The sequence below is a fragment of the Chiroxiphia lanceolata genome, chromosome Z (genome assembly GCF_009829145.1).
Source record: "Chiroxiphia lanceolata isolate bChiLan1 chromosome Z, bChiLan1.pri, whole genome shotgun sequence".
Taxonomy (NCBI): domain Eukaryota; kingdom Metazoa; phylum Chordata; class Aves; order Passeriformes; family Pipridae; genus Chiroxiphia; species Chiroxiphia lanceolata.
The window spans coordinates 7,223,354-7,243,481 of NC_045671.1; the positions used below are offsets into that span (position 1 = coordinate 7,223,354).

The 20,128-nt window shown below is 41.5% G+C and overlaps 1 protein-coding gene across 18 annotated transcripts in view; it reads left to right on the plus strand.

The window, feature by feature from the left end:
* CELF4 (CUGBP Elav-like family member 4) overlaps positions 1-20,128 on the plus strand; it is a 700,630-nt gene that overhangs the window by 650,517 nt on the left and 29,985 nt on the right. For 13 of the 18 annotated variants that reach the window (XR_004354760.1, XM_032676638.1, XM_032676640.1 and 10 more), the window contains one exon: positions 3,770-3,913. Coding sequence is in view for 17 of the 18 variants with exons in the window: in XM_032676638.1 (XP_032532529.1) it covers positions 3,770-3,913 (144 nt within the window). In the remaining variant the exon portion in view is untranslated. The remainder of the gene's footprint in view (positions 1-3,769; positions 3,914-20,128) is intronic. The other 5 variants (XM_032676643.1, XM_032676649.1, XM_032676651.1 and 2 more) reach the window with 1 other exon arrangement.

Consider the following 20,128-nt stretch of genomic DNA (forward strand, 5'->3'; position numbering starts at 1 on the left):
ACTTCACACAATCTTACGAGACAGCCCAGTTTTAATTACTGTTGGAAAACAAGTCTAATCATAGCCTTTCCTTATGACATTGCCTCCCGGTGTTGGGGATGCAATGATACATAGTTGATATCTGAACAGGTATGTGGAGTTGACTCATGTTGACAGTGGGCACCAAGGGATAGGCTGGGTCTGTAGCTGTCCCGATGCTAAAAAACTAACAATGAGCTGAAGTGTGAGGAGCATGGACAGAGCAATGGCTTAGCAGTTCAGGTCCAACCAAGCCAAATCAACCATGTGGTTCTGTGCCCTGAGTAACAGGCTTTTCCATTATCCAGTGTGGTTCCCCTGTAATCTACAGACAATTCATAAACTGTGAGCTCCTTAAAGCTCTTCTTTCTTTTTTGTCCAAATCAAGGCTACCTGTGCTTCTTGTGTATAAGAAGCCTGAATAGAAATATATATAACTTAAAGTCATAAAACCAAGAGCCATGGTAGACATCTGTGTAAAAATGAAATTTCATTTTCTTCTCATAATGTGTCGTGAGGGTTAGATTTCAAGTTGGCTCAGAGCCCTTTTGAAAACAAAAGTAAAGCCTGTGGTAAATAATTTTATTACTGTATTCAGCCCTGAACTGCCAAGTATACTGATCTCCAACAACCCATTACCTCTGTTCAAAACCAGAACTTTCTCTCCAGCAAGTTAGTTGGAGTCTTCAGTAAGGTTTTTCCCTGCCCACTGGGATTTTCCTCTTGCTCCAGTGATTTGAGCAAGTCCCTTAAAACTCATCGCATTTGTGCACTGAGAACTAACTTAGATTTTCATAGAATTCTGAGGTGAACAACTCACAGAATCATAGAATAATTTGGGTTGGAAGGGACCTTAAAAACCCTAGGTCCAATACCCTGCCACAGGCAGAGTCACCTTCCACTAGACCAGGCTGCTCAAAGCCTCATCCAACCTGGCCTTGAACGCTTCCAGGGATGGGGCATCCACAACTTCTCTGAGAAACCTGCAACAGTGCCTCACCACCCTCATAGTGAAGAATTTCTTCCTGATGTCTTGTCTTTGGTTTCTTAAAAATATACATCTATATACGACGAGACACCCACATACACAAACCCAGAGTCTACTATGGAGTGCCTACATTAACTTGCAGCAGGCAAAAAAAATCCAACAAGGTAGAACGGCTAAGGCAGACAGACCATGTTTTTTGAATTCTTTACCAAGGACTCTAACTGCAACTGGTAACTTACAGATGGATTCAACAAAAAATTGCTTATTAAACTCCAATGGTAGAATTTTCATATGTGAGGGGGACAAAACAAATCAAACTGTCGCAATTTTTTTTTTTCTCAGAAGCAGGTGGCATATTCAGTACTGAAAATTAGCCAAAAACCCTCTGTAGTTGGGAACAAAGTGAGTTCAGCCTTGCATATCTGAGTCAATATGGGAAGCCACAGCACACGTTTCCTAGCCACATTTCAGAGGTGAGCTGGGCTTTGGGAATGGTCCCTGCTTTTTCACACCCTCACTGGTCTCTTGGTCTTTGAGTCGTGTAAGGAAAAGTTGATTTCAAGGTGACCTAAGGGTTGTTCTCTCCTTGAGCCCAGCCTCTAAACATGGTCTAGATGAAGTTGTGTGCCTCCTGGTCTGCCTTATGCCTTGGTAGGTGTTTCTCAGCACACACACAGGCAGAATCTGTACTCACGCACAATGAGTCCAAGACCCCAGGAAATGCAGCTGGTATTTTTGAAAGAATTGGCCTGTTTTACAGAGCAAACTGCTGGCTCTGGTGATGTCAGTGGGAATTTTGCCACCAATTGCAGCAAAGCCAAGATTTTACCCATTCTATTATAATGTGGATCTCAAATCCCATAGCAGAAGTGCTCTGGGGCATGTTCAGATGAAGGAATGAATTTTTTCCCTGTTATTCTGGACCATGGTCTTCTCCTGGGCAGAATTTTCTCAATTGTAACAGACATCTAAGGGGGTTGGTGTTTGTTTAACACTTTCAGACTGTTTCATATCTAGCTTACCATGCCAATAACTCTGCATTGTGTGGAAGCAAATGGCAGCAAGGATTGGAGAAGGGATAGTTGCTCCGTAAAGAGACTAAAGAAGAGGCAGACAGGAGGTGGGGGGAAACTGGAAAAGCTTGGCATGAAATAGGGGAGCCTGATTGTGGGCCACTGAGGTTCAAAAGTAATTTAGCTAAGCAGATGACTGGGTGCCTAATTAGTTAATTATCCCACCATACCACTATCCCCCACATTTGGAAGAAACCCTGTTACCATCCCCATGACCTTTAGGAAATGCACAAGATGCAAAGGATCAGCTGTTCCTTCATGACAGTCCTTTTAGCAAATTAGTGGGGAAAATTGTGCTTAGCAAATATTCATTAGGGCTTCATTTTCCATTAATCCAAAAGGAAATGTGGAGAGCCTGTGACTTCAATCATGCTGAGGCCCAGGAATTTTAATGAGCTTTAAATGGGCATCTGCCAGAATCCTGACTTCACCGTACTTCTCCTGCCAGCCGGGGGGATGAGTAATGGCTAATAAAAGGTGGGAGCATCTAGGCGAACTCCTCTCCCTAACAGGAAAGGCAAAGTTGTAATTTGCTGTGTTATGACACTGTAATTATGCCCTGATGAAGAAAACGAGAGTATTAAAAAACCCTTTCCTTCCCCACAGGCGTAAAAGGGGGAAAGTTGACTGAGTCAGGTCACAGGGTTGCAGGCACATGGACTAGGGGGAAGGAGGAAACCCTCCTTCTCTCTGAACTCTTACACTTTTGGCAAGGGGCATGCACTGTATCCCCTCTCAGCAAAGCAGGGCTGGAGTTACCTCTCAAGGCCAATGCAAAGCTGGGCATCACCTGGAAATACCTTTGGAAATAAGACGATAAAAAAAAGAATCCCTGTCTCCTCAAACTGTACAGTTTTCTGCTATTGAACACTGTAGAGATGTTAAGTGTTTAATTTTTTCAACAAAACTTCTTGGACAGACCTGCCCCCATTAGGCTGTTGCTCAAAGACAGCAAAGTCAGGTTGAAGAGTTTCTTTCTAAACTATTTGACCAGAGGCAGGTTCTCCCTCTTCTGTCCCAAAATACAATTTCAACAGAACATTTTTTGAGGGTCTCTACTTTAACAAAACTTCATATTCCGACTAACTCCTCTCTGGATATTTTCCCAAGCACCTTTTGAAATCTGTAAGAGAATATGTTACAGCGTTGAGGCAAAAAAGCCAATCTCTGTTGCCTAGTAATCTGGATTTACATCCATCTCTCTGGAGATGGAGATGGTTCTGCAGTCTCTCCTGCAGAACCCTCTAGAATGGAGGACATGGCCAAACTGTCCTGATCTGGGGGAGTCTTCAAGACGAGTCACACTGAGGGTTGAATGCAAAATTCTACAGAACAAAATGACCCTGTAGGTTACAAGGAACAAAAGAAAATTATTAACCATATTCTTTCATTCTTTGTGTTACTTTTCCTCCATTCTGCCTTTCCATAGCCACATGTACCGGTGCATTCCTCTGTCTCTATATTTTATCCTGGTGTCTGTCCTGGGAAGGTTAATGAAGTTACCATAGCCTCTAGGTAACTTTTTGAGTTCTTGGTCTTGTGCTTTGTCATTTCTCTGAAAGTCTACGAGCTGTTTCCTAGAGGTGACCCTTCACCAGTCCGAGAGAGAGGATGCCAAAGTAAATGTCCACCATGTGCTTTCTCGTATCCTATTTCTCTTCATTCATGAGTCTTCTTTTTCTTTTGATAGGACCAGAGGGCTGTAACCTGTTTATCTACCATCTGCCCCAGGAGTTTGGGGATGCTGAGCTGATGCAGATGTTCCTGCCTTTCGGTAATGTCATCTCCTCGAAAGTGTTTGTGGATCGGGCGACAAACCAAAGTAAATGCTTTGGTGGGTAAAGATAACAAAACAATTAGATTCATCCAGGAAAGGGCTTTCTCTGAATACTTTACCTTTCAAACTGCTTTCTTTCTGCTTAAGTTTTATGATTTCTCTCAACTTACTCCTGTCAATACTTTCCCCCTTCCCACTTTCTCTCCTGATTGTCTCATGTTCAGAGTTGTGTGCGCTGCTTAGAGGTGAAGGTTTGGCGTTTCACCAGCAGCAAGATGCTGCAGCTGCTGGTGGTGGGCTGGAAAATATCCCCTCTTGTAAGGGCAGGTGGGGATGGTATAGGAAAGACTAAAGAACCTGGGGCAAAGGGGCGGGACTAGGGGTTAGGTGAAGTATTGATGAGATCAGCAGAGGGAGCATGTGGCAGAAGGGGAGTTTCTGTACCTGAGTCAAAAAGACAAACATGGGGTCATGGGGTTGAAGGGAAGACAGAGCTGTGGGGGCAGCTTTTCAACAGCTGTGATGCATTAGACTGCAAGGGGATAAGGGCTGACCATCAGCTGAAATCCTGGTCTTATGGGGGATGGGGGAGTGAGGGGGATGCAGGAGGCTAGGGAAGGGGAGAGGGGAGGGGGGGGAGGGGATGAAAGGGGAGGAGAGGAGAGGGGAGGGGAGGGGAGGGAAGGATGGCTGCTTGGAGGATCACAGTAAGACATGCTCTGAGCCCACTGGACCCAAGGCAGCACCCCAGCAGATACAGATAGACCAAGGCAACCCTGTGCCTCGCTGACAGGCTGTGCTAGAGGCTGGGTTTGAAAGCTGCACCGGGATCACACAGCTCTGGCCTCATCACTGGCTCAACCTCGCCAGCTGGAGTAGGAAAAGAGCACAGACTGAGCTGCCTGTGGGGCAGCAAGCAGGAATACCCTGAGGGTGGGCTCAGCCAGCCAAGAGCCATGGGGTAAACCCCATGTGTGTATGGGGTTTCAGTGGTATGCTGCTGTTTGCAAACGTTCCCTTGTGGCAGCGCAGCAGAATGGGGACCCTGCCACATTTGATCCCATCCTACCTGGTGGACAGGGTATCTCCCCCATCCATGTGTCCACCACTGGGATCTGTAATTTCTCTCCCATTCTGCACTCTTTGCAGACCTTCCCTGAGAAGGGCAACAGAACAAACTATTGCTTTTCTTTTCCTGTTACTTGCAGCTAATCTGGACTCTGCCTCTCAGGCAAACTTCCAGAGTTAAGACTCATTGGATTTTCATTTGATTTTACAGCCACTCTCAATCTCCACACTATGCTTCTCTTCCATGCTACCTTCCCCTTTCCCCTCCTGAATAGCCCACCTCCCAAAACTCTTACCTCATCCCATGCTAGCTATGGTGCATGTCAGACAGTACTTCAAGAGTTTTGTGCCCTTTCTCTATGCACAGTTCCTCCTGCACATCCATAGAGGTTCTGAACAGGATATTTTCCCCTCTGTTTGAAGGAGCCCTGACCCCTGATGAGAGGGACACAGAGCTCCCCTTCATCAGGAGTCACTGGGTTGCTGCACGCTCAAGTACCAGAGGAATGAAGGACAAAAAGTTTGGTGTGCAGAGGTAGCTGGGAAATTCAAATTAGAATTCAAAACTGTGAATTAGCCCTGTTGTCTCCAGAGCCCACCTGCTTTATAGAGCTCGTAACAAGATAAATAGACCACCAAAGATCCAGGTGACATCGAAAACTAATGCTCCAAGGAGATCCACAGATTAGAAACGTACTTTTGGCAGTGAAATTGTCATCAATATTTAGGGGAATACTGGGCCTGGTTCTCCACATATTGACAAGAGGGAAGACCAAAGGTATATGGAGAAATGAGGTAGGAGCTGAATGCAGAAAGACAGAATGTCTTCTGCTGGACAGGTATTATCCCAACTCAGCTCAAAGGCTGATGACTACAAGACTTCATGAGGATAGCCACACATACCCAGTTTGTGGGGCAGGGTTTGGGGGCTGCATTTATTCCTGTTCCCAAGGTACTGCGAGATCAAGGTTGATAAGTGAGCAGGAATTGAGCGATCTTAGCAGAAATTTTTCTTAATATTGAGTCTCATTGGGAAAGACTAAACATCAGCTTGTTGGATGAAGTAAACTCCAAAACTAACTGTGGGATATTGAAGCTTGAAATAAGAAGGTGCCCTTTGGAAGTGTCGACTCAAGCTCACAGGTCAGCAAAAGAAGGAATTAGAGATTGCTAGTGGGTCTTGGTCACCTTATATTATCTTCTGAGACACAAAAACCCGAGTTCATTCAGTTTTGGGTCCCAGGTGTCAAGCCTCAGTTTTCTTTGGATTTAAATTAATTACCCACAGAGCTGAGTGCCTGCTGTGATGGTTGGTCTCAGACAAACATGTTGTCTATGCTGCCATGTGCACTAACTCCAGAAGGATAGAAATAGCAGAAGCACAGGTATGTCATGATGCTTTTCAAAACGCCCCATCCTACTTTAAAGCAATGTAAAAATGTAAAGGGGGAGTACAGAAAATCAGGCATTTCATTTGGTTTTGCTAAGTCTGCTGAAGCTGGCACTGATCGTAAATTTTTGTTCAGGAAGTAAATTTAAATAAAAAAATAAATTACTTTTTCCTAAAGGAATAAAAGGCATTTTATTAACTTTGAAAGTAAGAAAACTCCTTTTCTGCTTAAACATTTCCCAAAACTCAACATGTAAGAACATAGCATTTGCATTCTGTTTCACTTTTTTTTAACCCAGCTAAAGCTCTCCAACTGCTAGCCTGGGGGGACAATTCTGTCTGGCCCCAGAAAGATATTCCACCATTATATGACCTTTTAAAATATATCTGCTATGCAGATCCCAAATAAATTGCTGTAACAGAGTCTAGCCCCAGGTTGTCGAGAAATTGTCAAGAAGTCCTGCTTTAGACAAACTTAAAAAACTCTATGAAGAAAAATGTCACCATGTTTTTTTCCATAGGAACAGAAAAACTTCATTTTTTGCTTTTGCCTTACTGTTGAACTGCCTGTAAGCAGCTGGCCCAAACTGAATGAGTCAGTAGAGCAGCATGTTAAAATAGAATTTTGGAGGGCCACAATGATTATCAGGAGCTGAAGCACCTCTCCTATGGAGAGAGCTGGGATTGGTCAGCCTGGAGAATAGAAGACACTGGGGAAACTTTATAGCACCTTCCAGTATCTAAAGGAGATACAAGAGAGCTGGAGATGGATTTTGAAAAGAATATATAGTGATAGATCAAGGGGGAATGGCTTTAAAATGAAAGAGGGGAGATTTAGCTTAGATACTGGGAAGAAATTCTTTGCTATGAGAGTGGTGAGGCACCAGCAGGTTGGTTGCCCAGGGAAACTGTGGCTGCCCCACCCCTGGAAGCGTTCAAGGACAGGCTGGATGGGACTTTGAGCAACCTGGTCTAGTGGAAGGTGTCCTGCCCACAGCAGGGGGTGTTGGAATGAGATGATCTTTAAGGTCCCTTCCAACCCAAACCATTCTATGATTCTGTCATTCTATGATTTTATTCCTCATTATTTGGCTCTGAATTCTCCCCTGCATTTCAAGTACAAATTTATCTCCTTTGGCGACTACTGGCAGGATGGGCAATCGTGGGCATATTAGGAAGAAGGTGAGATCAGCCCTGAGCCTTTCTCCTGGTTTCTGGAGTCCACGACCCTGCAGAGAACCACTAGAACCTGCATGTACTAAAGAAACCATGCCTGGTCTGGAAGCCTTTGACTTTCCCAATTCAGAGGCAAACAGCAAACGCCAATATCACATATAAAACACCAGTATAATGTATAAAAAACCCACCGATATCATATATAAAATGTGAAAGTGCTTAAAATATGTCTGTGCTTTTCCATAGTGGGACTGCCTGCTGCAGTGTGTAAGATTGCCTGAGAAACCACCCTGACTTCTCACTGAAAAAAATTATTTAAACTGGAAGGCTTCTTTGCCTTTGACTTTTCTTCTACTGCATAAACACAGGCTAGACCCAAATCCTTCACTTTCTCTTACAATTTTTCCAAACTCTTGCTTTTATTTTCCCTCCACCCCTACCCTGATGCAGCTGTAACATGGCCAAGTGCAGACCACCCTTCTCTTTTCCATTCAACAACACCCTGTCTATCCCCATGGCCTGATCCTCCATCACACCAATCATATCAGCATCTCCTTGAGTCTCTCCTCAGGCTCTGCCTTGTCCACATTTTTGTATTCAGAATTACTGATTTCACCTTCACAGCTCTTCGACGTTCTGCCCTTCTCTCACCTCTCTAACTAGCCCTTCACTCAATGCCCAGCTGGTACATGCACCTCTTTTGCAGTCAACATATTTCTCCTACTGAGCCATGCTGTCTATTCCCACTGAAATAGCAGTGCCACAGCAGATATCATTGTCTTACTCAGGGAAAAATTACACTGAGTCGGATATTCCTTGAAGACAGTGACTCCCATTCTCACAGTAGGCTGGTCCAGGAAGTCTTGCATGGAGGTACAGTGTGCACACAGCCTGAATGTCAACATCTGCAGGACCCCAGAGCTTGTCTCTGCACAAGGCAGAAATTGCACTGGGTCTCCCACCTTCCCACTACACGCATGTAGGTTGTTCTGTGTGTAGGTATGCTAAATGTCAGAGGATGTGAAAAACATCTTTGTGCTGGTCTCAATGGTTCTGGTGATAATTTTCCTCTCAGTTACACAGATAGTTTAAATGTGAGCAGTTTGTGTACAAGAATTAAAGAAAACTCCAGTAAAAATGACACTGTTAAGGCTGCTAAGACAAGAAAGTAGTCTGAGAAGAGCTGCTCTTCACCATGCCCACACATGGCTAACTCTACCTCTGTCATAGGACTATGCAACAATACAACCCCGGATCACTTACTGTTGTCCCATAAGACACATTTTAAGAAAGCATTTGAAGACATTAAATTAGTGAAATACAGAGACAGACATCTTCTAGAAAAATTTCTTAACAGAGAAGAGAGAGAAAAAGATAGGTTTGGGAAATATTAATTAGAAAGGCATGACAGAAATTAGAAAAACGAGAACATGGATGGAGCAGAAGAGGTCAAATGGTTATCCCGAAGTGTCAAATAAGATGTAGATAAATTAAAGCTGGAGGAATTGCTTTACTGGAACACTTGGAAATTCATTCCTCAAGTCACCTCTTTCAGAAAGCAATAAGCACCTGGATCTGCCAGCTTTTTGCACACCATTGAACAGTAGACACTGACAGGCCAGTTCTGCTCCATGTTCCCCACATGTCTCCTTGGCATGTGCCTGCTTCCCATACCCTGTGGTGTGGCTTCAGCTTTTCTCCATGGGCCAATGACTCCAGAAGGATGTCAACAACATGCCTTAAGCCCAGAGAGACACTGTGTTTTCCCTCCACTCAGCTTGACACGCTCTGACACCACAGGTGTAAGCAACCACAACCGCCAGATGTTTTCCTCATTTTCTGTGCACTCCAGACGCACTTTCCCATCAGCAGAAGGGATGTCCCACTCCTTTTTGAAATGTCCCACAATAAACAAAACAAGGAGCATTCTAGATTTGACTACAAAATACAAGGGCTTCTTAGGACCATAGATTTACACATTGTAAAGGAAATACCTTGTTTGACTCCTCTTACAACATGAACATCTAGTTTCATTCCAAATTTCTGCAGGCTCTGCAGGAAAGTTGAAAGTTACTAATGGGCCACTTCATTTGGAAAAGCATCCAATCTTCTCTGAAGATGCCAAAATAGAGAAAATAACATCACTTGATGAGAGTCATAACAGTTAATTAAGTTTGCTGTTAAATATTTCTATTACCTACTAAACTCCTCCTAGCTTATGAAGAGAAACTGAAGAGACAAAGGAGAGAGATTAAAAGTGAGAAAAGCAGTGAGAAATGAGAACTGAACACAGGAGGGGGCGAAGCTCGGGAGAAGGGCTGAGGGATGGGTAGAGCTTGTATCATGTTATTAAAAACATGCTGTGGCAGTTAAATGCTGCAGTGTGGTGGTAAAAAGGTGGAGTGGGAGATGCAAGGCAGCAGGCAGGTCATGATGATCTACAGGGTTTCAATCTGGAAGCTGAAACAAAAAGAAGAAAGACGCATCAAGAGACTAGGACACTGACAAAGCTATGCAGGGCCCTGGGACCAGGGGCATTGCATATTAGGTCTAAAGTGCATTGGCAGCACTCCATAAGACATAGGAGTGGAACAAGGGACCCAGAGGTACATTAGAAAAATATTGTTCAGCACCTGCTGACAATGTGCCTCCAATATGCCCTGCCAAATGTGGCACTTTCTCATTTAATAAAAAAATATTAAAAAAAAAAAGCGCCAACAATTCTCCTTGGGTTCATCCAGAGAAATGAGCAGGTGCAGGAATAAGGTGTCGTAAGGGAAAGAAATTCCAGTTGCATGTTCCTACCCCATATAGGTGATCATGGGTCAACCTGGCAGTGTTGCTTGGGTTCCTCTTCTTGTAGCAGTACACTGACTCCTTTGCACAGCGTTTTAGGATGCATAGATGAAGAGAGTTATTTATCAGATAAGAGTTTTGGGTGGGGTTTTTTCTGACTCTTCTTTTGGTAAACAGAAATTCTTACCAGATAGATGCATTATTAGAAAGGATTTGAGAGAGAGATATAGCTCTGTTTGCTGCTGTTACAAGTACTATGATGAAGTTTGATTTATTTTTTTTTTACAGTTAAACGGATTTCAAATTTCCTCAGGAAAGTCTCTACCTGATTCTTTCTCCCTTTAGCTCATAGAATTAGGCTCTCTTCTTTACTTTTCATGATCTAGTGGCAATACATTTTGTTTCAGGTCCTTGGAAAAAATCAGGTTGTCATTCCCATACAGGGAATGACAGGTACAGCCTGCAGATCAAAGCTCGGAATGCAATGGAAGAAGCCACTAATTTGAATGCCTGAGTCAAGACAATACCAAAACAATTTTCCAGGCACATTAAACATCTCAGACCCCTGGTATGTTTTGGTTCAGATCAGCACTAATTTGTTGTGATCCTCTTCACTCTGAAGGACCTGGCACAGGCAGATGGCCAAGGAGAAGATCATGAGGTGCCCAGCTTAGTGGAAACTGATCCAGGAGGAGGAGGACATTGTTGGTGTGCTTTGAGCTCCCAGAGGAAAGGGGAAGGAGGCACAAAAGTTTAATATTTGCTAGCTACTCTCTCTCTTATACTCCAAAGCAGCCAGGGTCTGAGACTTCAGGTCTGCAAAGTAAGGATGGAACTCCTTTCCAGCTGATAAGGGGAAGAGTTTTGTGAGTAAGAAAGAGAAGGAGCTGTTCATCAAGCTCACTGCACAGCACCTCCAGCCATTGCAGTTGGCTGGGGGAGGCTTTAGGGGGAGGAGGAGGAGCGGGAGAAGTATTAGGGCTGTGAGCCACTATTCATTTACAAACTATAATTAATTTGATGTTTAGATTAATTTCTGATGCACTCTCAAAGGTGCACTGAAAGCATTTTTCCTTTATTATAATGTTGATTGCTTATTGGGGAGATAAATCTAACTGTCAGTTATGCACTGACTTACCAAAACTTTCAGACCAAGCAAGCATGTATGCATAAGGAACAGCTGTTTGCAGTTCTCCAGTTAAAGGGACAGCTCTGTCTTTTCCCAATAACTCACATTAAAGAAAATCCATACGTTGTACACAGGGACTTCTGCTTTCTTTTGTAGCTCAACAATTTATTAGACAAGGATATGTTAGCAGAATCTGTCTTCTGTTTATCTAACTGTCCATGTGTCTATCACCATTCTATCCATCTCTTCCCACAAGTGATAAAGTCTATCCAGAATTTTTTTTTTAAGTTATGGATAGGTGCATACCTACTGATATGCACACTTACACAACAATTTTAGATGTTCTTACTCCTGGGGTAATTAGATGGAGGAATTCATTACTGCAGGGTCATTGTGGCTTTAATGACCTTCAAAGGGGAAATGTTCACTAAGTGACTAATATAAATGACCAATGTTAAGAGTTAACACCAGAAGAAGGAAAAGAGAGGAAAGAAAGAAAAAAAACACCAGACCTTTCAAAATAGTTTAAAAGCTTGATGTTCTGAGCTTCAAATCAATGCATCTGCACGGGAGAAGAACCCAACTGGGCTCTTGTGTGCCTGCATAGAGTGGAATCTGTAGCCACCTCTTCTAAAAACTCTATGACATTAGATAGAGTAGATGAAATTGAATTGTGTACAGCTGGTCCTACACATGCCCCAAGGATATTACAGTTTCACATGCAAACACTCTCAAGTTTGGAAATGCCAGAGGAGGGAGTTTAGTGTTGCTTTCATTATGGTCACAAGCTTCTGTTCAGAAGTCATAATAATGACCCCTCCAGGGGGCAAGCCCATTTCTGAACTCAAAGTCATGGATTTGCAGAGGGCAGACTCAACACATCCTACTCCTGTGAAACTGCAGACCCACTATAGTATTTTGTCTACATATTATATCTGATTTATTTTTTGTTTTCCCAAGATCTCTCTGATGCAGGTCAAATTCAAGCTGTAGAGTGGATGAGTCTCTATCAGTCTATCCAGCCATCCTATGCATATATATCTATCTTCAACTTCTCTATAGCTATCTATCCATCCTTTCTTATCCACTGCACAGGACTGTGCTTCAGCGTCTTGAAGTCTGTTGGCTAGATAGTCACTGAGCAGCTTTTCAATAGATCCCTGTGCTTGGCCTCAGACCTTCCTTCCACAAGATATTCAAACCCTGCTATGAATGTGAATTTATTATTATTTCCTCATCTCTTTTCTTAAGGCCCTTCCCAGCAGAGCACTTGAAAGATCCACAGAGCTAAGTAACAGCATTATGACAGTGCTCATGGTGTCTTCATTTCACCTAGGAGCTCATGAGGAAGAGAAAGATATCCAAGACCATTTGTTAATCTTGGATTCCTAATCTGAGATGCCACAAGCCTGGTCAGTCTGTTTGCTTGTTTCCTCTAAGTATTTAGCACAGTGCAGGGCATGCTGTGTTTATGTTTGCTTCAGATACAGGTACAGGCAGCAGCTCTTCTGCCAGTGAAACCTCAGGTCATTCACCAAGCACCAAGGAAAGAAGAACACACAGCAAACTTTGTCTTCAACTGGTAAAGTAAAGAGGCCTCCCATATCTGCTCGAATGCTATGCTATAATTATACATGTATTTTTAACTTTTTTTAAACATCATTGTCTTGACTCGGGCCATGACAACTCACAGCTGGATGTTGCTTGGGCATGACTAAGCAATGACTGTCTCTTGGCCACTCTCTTTTGAGAGAAAAGAGAGTTAAGTGATGCAGATTCAAGCAACAGTATACCACTGGCACTCAGAGACTGCTCTATTTTGCTTAATAGTAAAAAACCAGTTTAGGAGATCTCATTAAAGGAATTTTGTGATATATGATATACCCAGCATAAATGGGATGTCATGGTAGAAATAGGGAAAAATTCCAGTTTTCCAAGGTAGCATCTGATTGTACAACTACAAAACCATCCTTTCCCTGCCTTATTTACTGTCTACATTCCAACACTTGCAGTAATGAGGCTGATACATTGCCATTTTCTCACCCTGTTATGTTATTCATTCTCGACAGTAATTAAAACAAGGATGCCATGAAAGAGAAAAATACAGAAATGTGTGGTTAGAAGCAATGCCTTTATGCATACACAAAACAATACAGAATTAAAATTTTATAGGTAACATAATTTCATGCATTTCTAACTCGAGTGCTTCATTTTGCAACCTTATCATTGTTTAAATGTATGGGCGCATGTGATATCTTCCCTTTTCAAGTAAGTAAACCAAAATCAAAAAAATCTCCAGACAAGATTAGCATGTTTAAATAATATAGATTGACATATTCAAAGACTCTCAGCAGGGTAACAACTTGCAGATCCCCATAAAAACAGGTATAACTTTCTTAACCATTTCTGGTATCATCTTTCTCAAATCCCCCCAAAAATTCAGTATCAGCTCCTCTCTCTCCACAGTGTTGATCTGTCATATCACATATGTAAAAGTATGTGCACCATATATATACTAGATGTATATTTCTGCAATAACAAACTGCAGATGCAGGTTATTAAAAACAATGAAAATTGCTGAACAAGTAGTTCGAATCTGGGCAACCTGCTCCCATTGCTGGCCTTCAAGCTGAAAAGCTTCTCCTTGTATTCAGTCTGAACCCCAGTTGTTTCCATTTGTATCCCCTGTCTCTCATTCTACCACCGTGCACGACTATGAATCATAGAATATCTCAAGTTAGAAGGGACCCATAAGGATCTTACCACTTTCACCAGTTGAACTTCAGTGCCCTTGATATGTAGCCAAGCATGTTTACTATTCTAAAAGGGAAGAGGTGCATCTAACATCTAAGAGGAGTTGCTGTCTTTGGCTACTTCACAGGCAACAGATTTTTCCCTTCTTGACAACATGACCTACAAATTTGATTGTGTTCTGACCATTGTAAAGGTGAAATTAGATGACTTTTCTAAAGACAGGTCTCTACCAACCCTTTAAAATCATTCTCTAGAAGGATTTCCAGAAATTGTAAAGCCTAGCCATTGTGCCTCTTCTGACATGGCTGAACAGATGCCAGAAGGATTATTGTGTTACTGGGCTTTTAAAAATATTTATAAGAGAATTTTTGCTACTGGATTTTTTAATTCAGTGCAAGAGCGACTTCTTTTTTTAGAGGTGATTCATATTTTTCCCCATCTCTTCAAACTAAGATTCCTGTCCTGATTATCAATAAACCTCATGCCTTTCTCAGGTCTTCAATTTGTCTATTCAAAGGCATTTTCATAAACATATTTTCAAGCAATAATTCTACTCCTCCTATTTCACTTATTAATACACAAGCTTATTTTCCCATCTCCTACCCAAGGGTGAATCAAGAGCTCAGACAGATCATTGGGCAGGGGCCCCAGAAGACAGAACTAGATCAAGATTTAGTCAATTTGTGATATGATTCAAGTCCCTCAGACTGAATGTAACTCTTCTGAGGAACTGGAGGTGGGTTTTCACTGAGATCTCTAGGATTCAGGATACTCTTTTGAAGACCATTAATGGTGGATGCTCTGCTGGCAAACCACAGAAATCTATCAGCAGCTATACTATAATATGATGGCGTTTCATTCCCATTGATGTTGTTGAAAAAAGAAGCCAGATGATCGCTTCCTTGTCCATTGTGGGTAGTTGAAAACATGGAGGTCTTACATGAACACTGAAAGGACCACAGATGTAACAGCTAGTTGGATCTTGAAGAGATATTATCTTCCAGCTTAAAACAAAGCTGTACAACTCTTTCCCTTCCCCTCTTGCTACCCAGCATAGGTCAGTGCCAGTTCACACTTTCCCTTCCCAGTGACTGTTCATCGTCACTTCTGGCTTCTGAACAGAAAATTCCAGACTGTCCCACCAGAGAAGTTTCAGGTCTTTCTGTTGAGTTGCCCCAAACTACCCATAATGAGGTATCAGGTGTTAACAACATGGAGGGAAGAGGTGGTTAGTTGTCCATCTAAGTAATGGTCAGCAAGAGCAAGATGGGGAGATTCTGTGCATTGATGCATCAAGAATGAATCTATTTCAGAGAGTTCCTGGGACATGAGAGAAATTACAAAAATAGTCACTAGTACAGTTCACAGTACACCTTCCTGGTAGGATTTCCTGGTTCGTTTGGGTGTTTGGGTTTTTGTCTTTGATGAGTCCAGGAAGGAATTTCCTTCACTGCAACAAAATATTTTTTTAAAAAAAGGTCACTTTTTATGACATTTATCTCTTATAGACCAAGAAGGATGACTGGCCACTTCAGTAGCTGAAGTGTTCATACATGGCTTCTGTATCAAAAGTCACAAGTTAGGTAGGATCCAAGAGAAAACCTGGGAGAAAAGAAATTAGATTAAGATGAGAAATGGATTGTGACATGGCTGGTGGGAGCTTCAGTAATTATTTTCACTTGTTTATATTGGAAACTCCAACAAAACGAATGTAAAAATAGCATTTATTGTGTAAAACTTACATTAAACTAATTCTTTGTCTCTGATTTTCCATTGGAGAAGAGCATCTCAAAAGTTCACCTGCTTTTTCCAAACATGTACTTTCCCCATAAATGTTATATTGACACGTCATGCCATCAAATGTTTACAAGAAGACTCAGAAACAAGTCAAGAAGAGTTCCATCCGTTTCTGAAAGCAGTTACAAAATTGCTTCAGTTCTACTCATCATTCAGAAAGGAAACAAATACTATTTACTCATCTATGGGTAATTCGTCACTGGCTACTTTGTTCCTTGTGAGAAAAATAATCATCACCTGGGCTGGAGCATTATATTTCTTATAGAAGAACCACAAGGGTTTTGTCCACAGCAGACATGTGTGTGTATTGGTCCAGTATTTGATTAATGGGGACTCCAAAGAACGGCTGAAGTCTGAATCCTTCACTTCTTCCATCAATTTATTGGATAACTCCAACTCCTACTTATAAGAATGGGTAGACCACAGTCCATAGCATCAGACAAGCAATTGCTCATCCTTTAGACAAGCTCTGTTTACAGGAAAAAGAGGTTTTAATGTTAGCTCCATTCTTATGATCAGAGATCTGTTGCGATTTTCTATATCAGATTTTTACTTCTTTTCATCCTTTTGGAAAAAGTTGATCCTGATCATGTGCTCAGATATATGCATGAGCCAAAACCAACACCAAATCATAGAACGGTTTAGATTGGACGTTAAAGATCATCTCATTCCAACCCCCCTGCCATGGGCAAGGACACCTTCCCCTAGAACTTATCACCCTTATAATAAAGAATTGCTTTTTTATATCTGATCTGAATTTCCCCTCTTTCAGTTTGAACCTTAATCTGATCTGACCATGCAGTACTTTAAATTGTCAAAATTCTGATCTAATCTTGAACCCTAACCTTGTGTTTTCAACATGAGTCATGACAGTAATTTTGCTATGAAAAATAACCTAACACCATATAGATTGCGAAAATGAAGACTCATAGGAAGAAAAGTCCTTCTTGGTCTTAAGGATCATATTCAGGGTCAGCATCTGTAGCACTTTACTTTCTTCAGAGAAGATACTGCTTCTCTCTACTTCTCCAGACAGAGGTACTCTCTGGAGCAGACAATGAACAAAAACAGAGACCAACTTCCCCGCACACTCCAGCTCACGCTGACTCGATGTATAGAGGTAGTTTCATACACAGGAAGATGGGAAGGTGACATAAAGAAAATGCTTGTGTATTTCAAGCTACCTTCTGCATTGGGTGTTGTGACCTTTAGAGAAAGTTAATCATGCCATCTACTTGCACTCTTCATTTAATCTCCCCTTCCCATCTGTTCAGTTTCTCTCAGCTGGAAGCAAGATGAAGAACGAGTACCAGTCAGCTGTCTCAGTGGTCTGCAGCCCACACTTTGGGGCCATTTATTATAAGGCATTAACATCAATTGTCACCTCTATCATGACTGTTACCTCAATCCATGCCAGATTAGTAGGCAAGAACTGATTTTCTAAATATCTGAAATGCAAAATTAACAACAGACAGACAGACAGATATGCAGTATCAGAAGGGACTGTTCTCATCTTTTGGACTGAACTCTGAAATAACACATGCCAGATTCCTCAGCTCATGTGACAGGGTAAAACCTTCTGCTTGAGTCATAGCATCCTTTTTAGAAAATCAATCAATATTTCATGTGATAGGTGCTCTACCCTATTGCTAAACAAGATGTTTCCAAAATAGTTCATTACCTTCACTATTTAAAAAATGCAGACTCGATGTCTTATTTCCACTTCGGATTTGTCAAATGTCTGCTTCCATCTAGAAGAAATCACCAAGCTCTTCTTTTTTTTACCTATTCTAAACCCCCAATATGTTTTATTAAGTATTATTTATAGCCTATGGTCAGAGGACTGTTTAACCTTCTCTTCAATAAACTATGGCCACTCCCATTACTCTCTCAGACCTAGAATTATTCTTCTAATCCAGAATAATTATTAAAACTTATTTGTTTAGTAGAGAAATCACTAGAACAGAAAATGCAGAATTCCAGTAAAAACCTTTCCTGAGCCATGCTGAGAGGTAACATTACCTTGTCCTGGGACTTTGAGTATTTCAGCACAATCCTGAGAGCTCATGAATTTGGCTGTTATCACAACACTCATCTTCTCTTGAGAAGCACTGTTTTCTAATGAAGATTTCCTCTTTTTAAGAGTGATCCACTTGCTTTTTCCTGCGGATACTTAATTTTGCATTTGATTGGATTAAAATGGAACTCTCTACCTGAGTCCAGCCCATACAGTGACCCACGTTAACATGACTTACCTCTGTCATTATTTCACTGTTTTTATATGATAGGCCAATTTCACCAGTAATTACTTCAAATGTCTTCCAGGTAATATTAGAGAAGCTGAATAGCACAGAGATTTCAGCACATTGGAGAAGGAACCTACTAGAATCTCTGCAATTTTGTTCATCATAATTCACGATTTTTTTGGTGTTCTCATTTCTGGGCAAATTTCACTTTTTGTAAAGAAGGAGTCTCTCAAATTCTCTAGTAAAGTTTAAGTACACTTTATGATAACTTACTTTATTCACTAAATTTGCAATTTCATGCAATCAGTTTCATTTGACAGATGCTATTTTCCATGAAACCATGATGATTGGTACTAATTGTATATCTTTAAATTCTTTGTCATACTATCTCATATCAAAGTTCTGATAATTTTTCTCAGACTTATGAAAATTTAACTAAGTTTACCAGGTCATCTAGTTTACATCCTTAAAAATTAATATCAGAATTTTTTTCCTGGAACACTTTGAAGGTTTTCTAATATTCCATAAATTTCTAAAATGAACATTAGTGGTTCAGCAAATTTCTGAGCCAATTCTTCGAATATTCTGAGTTTTCAATTATCTCATCCTGCAGATGTGAAATATTTTATAGTAGTTGTTTAGCATAGTCGTCAGTTACTGACTGTTCATACATTAAAAAAATAAATGGATGGATGGATAGGATGGATAACTGGATAGACAGATCCCTCTTGGACATGATTAAACATCAGGGGAAGGTTAAATATTCCAAAAAGTCATCCAACCCTATTAGACACCGGAAAACAGCTGAAGTGCTATGCCCTTGATCTGCAGACATACTCCTTTATTGAGTATTCCAGTACCCATAAATCACCTTACAATACAATACCTTCCAATGCACATATACATTATAGAGCTACTTACATACAGATTGTATCCTGAAATTCTTTACAGCACTAAAAAATTGCAAGACAGCAGCTAGTACATTGTGTAAAGAACACAGCAAGGTAAAGACCTTGCAAGGCAATTAAAGCAAAACCTCCATTCTCTGATAAGACTAATAAACACAAAGAAAAGCAAACTGAGCAGTCGTAGGGCTGAAATGGACTGAAATAGCAGGGAAGTTCTGAGGAGTGGGTGGCCAGGTCCTGATGGGGGAGAAGGACAGGAGCTCCTCCCCAGCATCATTCCCACAGAAACACTGCTCTGGTGAGAGCACCTTATTGCTGCCTTCGCAGCCAAAAATGCCTCCCTGCTGTTCCTAGATCTCACCCATCACTGATCAGTAACAAAAGCAAGGAAGCCACGTACTAAAAGGACAGCTATATTAATAATCAATTATATCAATAACTAATTCCTTAATTACTCACTCAAATGCTTGAGGGAAGGACAGGAGAGCAAGGACTTTGATCTAATCAATTCTCAGTGCTTTCTGTAGCTTCTTCCATTTTAGTATGCTCTCAGACACATGGTGTGCCTCATGAGGCTGTCCTGTGTAGGGCTGGGAGCTGGACTCAGTGATCCTTGTGGGGTCCCTTTCAGCTCAGGGTATTCTATGATTTTATGGCTCTAGTCTGGCCAAGGTTTCTTCTTATAGCCTGGGTAGAAGCATTTTGGACACAAGGGAAGCAAGAGACATGGACTTCTCCAGTACTAGTGCCCAGGCCACTTGCATGGCATTTCTTCTCTTTCACTGCATCAGAATATGCCTTCCACAGACTGAGCAGCAGATTCTTGCTCTTCTGTTAGTCTTATTTCCCTCCAGTAAGAAAAATATGGGTTGAATGTCAAGAGGAAAACATTCAGAAGAACGAAATTCTTTCCTTAGCTAATGACTTTTGTAACTGAATAAACAAGAAATACCAAGAAAGATCTTTCATGGCAGTCAGACAAATACTCTGACAGCCAGAACCAGAACA